At 41.8% G+C, this 6,552-nt stretch overlaps 1 protein-coding gene across 1 annotated transcript in view; it reads left to right on the forward strand.

Moving 5' to 3' along the window:
* Fut10 (fucosyltransferase 10) overlaps positions 1 to 5,907 on the forward strand; it is a 75,081-nt gene extending 69,174 nt beyond the window's left edge. Inside the window, exon 5 of the mRNA XM_021170202.1 lies at positions 3,886 to 5,907. Within this exon, the coding sequence (XP_021025861.1) occupies positions 3,886 to 4,119 (234 nt within the window). The 3' untranslated portion in view covers positions 4,120 to 5,907. The remainder of the gene's footprint in view (positions 1 to 3,885) is intronic.
* Positions 5,908 to 6,552: the final 645 nt, after the last annotated feature.

The raw sequence follows: 6,552 nt of genomic DNA on the forward strand, positions 1-6,552 counted from the left end.
AAAAAAAAAAAAAAAAAAAAAAAAAAAAAAAAAAAAAACAAAAAACCAAAAAAACTCCTGTTGTATTATAATATAAGCCAAGAATTAGGAGATGGATCTGGTTGTCAAAAAGGCAACTTGACAACTTTGATTTGCTAACATTTCAGAAAGCCACATTTAACCTGCTTGTTACTGCTTGGTTAAAAAGAAATCAAAAGAAAAGCTTGGGCTCTTAAATTTGCCACAGAGCTGAAAGGTAACCTGAAAGCAGTAGGTGTTCTTTTTGTCGCACAGCTGACACAAATTAAGATGTAAGCCCAACTAGCAAAACCAGCTAGCTGTCTCCTTTCTGAAACACCCGTCTTGAATCTTAGGTCCCAGAAACAGCATTTAGCAGACCAAAAGCTAAAAATCATCCAAAATAAAGAGGTTATTTATGTCTTCCTCCACTGGTCCAAGGGAGTGAAGTGCAGTTTTTCATGTCTACTCCAATAAAAGCCTCAGTAGAGACTCAGAGGCACACACAGCGTGACTCCCCACCTTTCTTTTGTCTGCTTTTGCCCCTTATTACAATACTCTGCTCTCCTCCCCTGTACTCTGGTTTCATTAAGAGCCTCTTCGATTTCCAACCTGCTCTCTACTTCTTTGTGTAAAGTGATGTTCTGGGGACAGTGATAAAGTCAGACCAAGCCATCTGAAGACAGAGATGGCTTTCCAGTAACAGTGCCAATACCAAGTCCTTGGAAACCAAAAGAGGGTTGGGGGAAGGAGTGCCTTCCCAAGTAAATTAGTTCACGCTTCCCTTGACAGCCCCTTCAACACACACAGCCCTGTCTACACGCCAACATCTTCTCATATGTTTTCTATGGGCAGTTTAAGGAAAAGAATGTGTACTGACCTAACTATGGTAGCATCAAAATTGCTATTAGATTCCCAGATTTGGCTTACTGCTCTGCTCTTTAACTTTGAAATAGGTAAGGATTATACTAATTATAAACCTGGTACATTAATGTCATTTCTATGTTGAACAACATATTTTTAGAAAAAGATTCTTCTGCATCGAGATGAAAGCATCAAATAATCCTACATATTTAAAACAAAACCAACATCTTCCACCTCTTTTTGCTTCTTCAGAAGCTACCACAGTCGTTAGCTAATTATGTAATTATATTGGCATTTATTGGATATTTCTAAATATATGTTCTCTTTTTGATAGTGTTCAGGTGATTATGTTATAGAACTTATTCAGAAATTAGCTGTATAGTATACTGTCTTGTTTATTATCCTTACAGATTTTTATTTCCTTCTAGTTAATACTTTTTATTGTTGGATTACTTTTTCTCTGGAATTCTCACTGTTAGTCTTTGCTGAGTGCTTATGTCTTCTCGGAAGAGTGCATGTACTCCTGGGGTAATGATCAATCTTGAGTGTCAATCTTGCTGTTCTGGGATGCAGAGGAGATTCATCAAGCACACCTGGGTGTGTTTGTGAGGATATTTCCAGACGTGGTTAGATCATGAGGCTCTTCATATGATCAATAGCTCAACCCATTTATGGAGTCAAACCTTAACAGGCCATTGTAAAGTGGTAGGATCAGGGAAATGGAGCCTAGATGAAGGACATAGGTCACTGACGGTGCATCCTAAAGCAGTAATTCTCAACTTGTGGGTCCTGACACCTTTGGAGGGTTCACATGTCAGATATGTATATTACAGTTCATAACAGTAGCAACAAAAATAATTTTATGGTTGGGGTTATCACCACATTCTGAGGGTCACAGCATTACGAAGGTCTTAGAGGCTGTATCTTTAGCCAGTGAGATGGCTTGGTGTAGAAAGATGCTTTTATACCTGATAACCCGAGTTTAACCTCTGGAACCCACTTGATAGACGGAAAGTATCAACAAGTTGTCCTCTGGCTTTTGTATGAATGCCATGGCACCCCTCTCTTTATAAATAAATGGGATGCAATCTAAAAGAGAAAGGGTGTCTCTTGCTTTGTTTCTCCTGTCTTCATACAGCTTCCTAGCTGCTGAGAACCATGCCCTCTGTCATGATGAACTGAAACCCCTAAACCATGAGCTAAGTCAATCCTTCCTTCATTTGTTCTTTGAAGCACTTGCTCACAGTAATGCCAGTCTGTCCACATAGATTTTGTCTGAGCCTTGTGACCATGCTTATGGGCATTGTTGCTCTCTGCATTGTGTGTGGAGCGTCAGCCTGAGGTAGCCTTCCATAGACTCTTAGGAACTCCATTCCTTCCCATGTTGACGCTGCTTTGTGGTTATCTCAGTCCGCTCTCTATTTTTGGTTGACCATAGCCTCTGGTAGCTTCCTGGCAAGTGTGTGGAGTGTCTTCATTCTACTCTAGTGTTTATGACATAGCTTAGCCAAGTAGAAACTATGAAAACATCAGCTTTTCTGGGAATTTGAAAGCATTTAAAATTACCTTTAAAAATGTTTTTCTTGAAAATAGTTTACTGATGGAAGAGTTACAGCTGATCTCTGTATACCTTTTACCTAGCTTCTCTTAAAGCCACTGTATACTTGTCAATATAACATTACTGTTGATACATTGCTACTAATTGAATTTATTAAATTACAGGCGTGTTTCACTTTCGAGAAACTTTATCGTATTTCTCCAGCCATTTGCAATTGATAGCTGCTGGAAGAGAGAAAGTCAGTTTTCTTTAACTAAGTGATGCTAGGTATGTGAGCCGTACTCCAGGGCAGATTGAGTGCCCAGAAGTAACTGGCCAACACAAATCAGGTTCCATTTAGTTTCGTTTCTGATGTAATATTTTTTGTTGATTATTTGGGAATTTCATGTAAAGCACCCTGATCATAGTTGCTTTCCTTTACTCCAAGTCCACCCTCCCAGCCCTGTGTCCTCACCCCCAAAAGAAAAAATATACATCACTTCCAATTTGTGTTGTCCATATACTCATTGGAGTATGAACAATCAAACTCCCAGTCACCAGCCCCTTAAAGATAACTGAGTCCTTCAGGATATGTTTATTTTTACTTATTTGTGTGTGTGTGTGTTTTTTTTTTTTGAGACACTGAAAGAATATGAAGTTTCCTGGGGTTGTGGGGGAAATGTGTGAAGGGGAAAGCATATGATCACTTGGTCCCCAGCTGATGGAACTTTTTGGGAAGGATTAGGAGGTGTGGCCTTATTTGAGGAGGTGTGTCACTGGTGGCAGGCTTTGGGGTGTCAAAAGACTCATACCATTCCCACTGTGGCCTCTCTGCCTCCTACTTGTAGAAGAGGATGTGAGTTCTCAGCTGTTGCTGTTGCCACACCTCTGCTTCCCATCAAAGACTCTAGTCCTCTGAAACTGTAAACCTAATTAAATGCTTTTCAAAAGAATAAATAGCCTACATCATGGTGTTTTGTCACAGCAATAAAAGAATAACTAACATTACATTAAAATCTCAAGAACTCTATTCTCACAGTACAAAGCTTTCGTATGCAGAGAACGATATGGGTGTTAGCGTAGAGGAGAAAAGTAATTAAATAAGGCAATAAACAGGAGTGGGGAAGCAGACTCCGGAGAGAACTAGGCTGAGTCTTAGGTGTGCTGATATATTGCACTGGGACAGTACTTAGAATTCTACTACCCACCTCTGTAAAATATAGTAGTCATATTTATTTCATGTGATTGCCAGGAAACATATGTGAGATGGTCTCAGACACCTACTGGAGTGTCCAGTACATAGAATAGCCCCAGTAAATGTTGATACTTTCCCCTGTGACACTTCAACAGTCTAACTGCTGAGACTATGAAGGGACAGTATTTGCTTTATGAAAGTATGTCATGCCTTATGGTTGAGCAGCAGGGACATGGGGATTGCACTTCCTTACCGTACGTTTTACATTCTTTTTCTCCTTCTCTCTATGCAGGGCTTACCACCCAAACAATGGAAGGCAGATGTTAGCCACCTGCATTGCCCAGAGCCTACCTTGTTCACCTTCTCATCTCCAGCTTCTCCGGCCCTACGTGGGAGATCGTTGCGAGAGCTGTGGCTACCTAGCTTTCAACAGTCTAAGAAAGAAGCCCAGGCACTGAGGTGGCTGGTGGATAGGAATCAAAATTTTTCATCTGAAGAGTTCTGGGCTCTAGTATTCAAGGACTAATTTTAAAAGGTACTAGACTAACAGAGTAAGCTTAATTCTCTTGGTGGCCTTAATATTTGAAGATGAAAGATGATGGCTATTCTACTGAGTATCCTATAGGATAATGAAGTCATTGTAGCAGTTCTCACACAGAGCCCTGGCAAGTAGTAGCTGAGAATGACCTCTGGGGGTTGCTTCTGTATTTTTATACTAAAAAAGGAGTAGGCTTTTTAAAATGGACATTGGTTGTCTTCAGGTGATGCATTTGGACCCAGGTACTGGCTGTCTTCTGTGGAAACCGACTTGAGCCTTCCTTGCTACACATTATCTAGCTGTGAGTTGTGTGACGCCCACCTCCCTGTTAGCGGCTCCTTGGTCTGCAGCAAAGCCCAGTTTGTTGAATGAATGAACCGCATTAGAACTTGGCAGTGAGAGACTCCATCTGTTGTTCTTGGGGACGTGAGTGAGTAAGAAAAGCACTGTCAAGCTCCTCTGCTCCCCAAGTACAAAAAACCGGGACCCGTGCGTGTCTTCCTTCCTCTCCACACCTGCAAGCCACCTCGACAGTCCTGCCTATATTTACTTCACCTGTGCCCTCCTCTCATTTCCCCTTGAAGGGGAATTTTTTTATAAAGACGTAACTTCTCCTAGTTTCTCCATCAGTGAGAGGTCACTCATTATTTCTTATGCTACAGAGGTGGAAGAGGAAAAATGGTCAGTCTCATGGCAACCAGCCATTTGTTTTGATCAAGTTGTGGGATGAGAATGCCCTGGGCTCTCCTCTGGTTTGAAGCCGATTGCTCTGAGAGTGATGGATACAGCCTGTCACGGAAGGCAGGCAGGCAGGCTGCTGTGGAGTATTTCCTAATTTCTAAGGCTGCTGGAAAAGGTTCAGCCATATCATCTGGTTACCTACGGGAGCTCTCTGCAAACTGGGAAGAACAACACTGGCTTTCATTGCAGTAGCTGGTAAGAAGACTTCTGGCCCACACCAAAGCCTTTGGATAACGAATGTGTGGGCTTCTGTGTTCTTTCTGTGGGAAGACAAGCCATTGCTCTACAGCTGTGGCAGCCAGCCTGTGAGAAATGAGGGTTGAAAGCAGCGCATTTCTTCAGGAGCAGCTGGGTCACCTTCCTGGTGGCAGAACCTGTCTGTGGAGAGTTTCTCCTCAACCTCACATCTGTCACGGACTCAACATGATCATAGACAAATCTCTTAACCTCCCTGGGCCTTGAATTTGTATCTTAGGAAGAAGTGGTTGAGCTGGCCTTTGACGTTGTAACTTTTTCAAATTACTCATCAAAGTTTAAGATGGTTAATTTCCTATGTGCTTTTGACTAATGTGGGAATGAACTGGCGTAGATGTGTGTTTTTCAAGAAATGTGTTCTTTGGAGGAAGGAGCGCATGCGTTTTTCATAGCATTGGGAACGAAGGGGATTCTATCTAATAACACCGACACTGTTAAAGTGTTTGAAAAGGGGTTGTTGGTGTGAAGTCAGGCCTTAAACTGTGTGCTGAATGAAGTGGAATGCTTCCTGAATCCTCAGAAATGGTCTGCCAAAGGATTTATAACTTTGACAAAATAACAGAGTAGCTCCACTTTCCATAAATGTCTGAATCAAATGCTCAGTGCTTTCATGTGGGTCTCAAATCTCAATATGTCAGGCAATTCTTCAACATTTATTTCTTTTTGAGAACTTCAAATATGCCATGACGGATCTGATCCTCCCCCACCCCTCCCAATGTCTCGGCAATGTCCACCCCTCCTTTGTCTTTATTTTAAGTTAAAAATAGAATCTTCTCTCATACAATACATCCCAACCACACTTTCTCCCCCCTCCACTCCTCCTAGCTCCCCCCCCCCACCTCCCCTCTCCGGAAGATCCTACTTTCCCTCCATTTCCTCTTCAGAAAAGAGCAGGCCTCCAAGAGACAGCAGCTCAACAGGACAAAACAAGATGTGGTAAGACACGGCAACAGCCCTAATATTGAGGCTGGACATTAAACATAGATTAGAATATACTAAATCCAGTTTGTGCTGTTTATCAGTACATTTGTGAGGGACCATGCGCTGGTGCCTAGGAACACTGTCAGCCGGACATTCTCAGTTGTGAATAGCTCCTTTGCAAGGCATGGAGCCTGGTGATAATCTGTTCTCCTTCCAGGGATTGTGACTGACTTGATCCTGTGCAGGTCTAGTACCGGTAACCCCGGCTGCGGTGAGTTCATCTGTGTGACAGCAATGCCGTATCTAGAAGGCAGCACCTCACAAAAATGGTTGAGATAGATCTCACATTTATGACTGAGCACCTGGCCTTTTATCTCAGTACTTTTGATCATTTATAAAGAAGTTTCTCTGGCTAAGGTTCTGCTCTAGGTATAAACAAAATTTATTTCATTTTTTTAATAAATTACTTTTTCTGGAATTTTATACATGAATACACTGTATTGA

This window comes from Mus caroli, chromosome 8 (genome assembly GCF_900094665.2).
Source record: "Mus caroli chromosome 8, CAROLI_EIJ_v1.1, whole genome shotgun sequence".
In the NCBI taxonomy this organism is placed as follows: domain Eukaryota; kingdom Metazoa; phylum Chordata; class Mammalia; order Rodentia; family Muridae; genus Mus; species Mus caroli.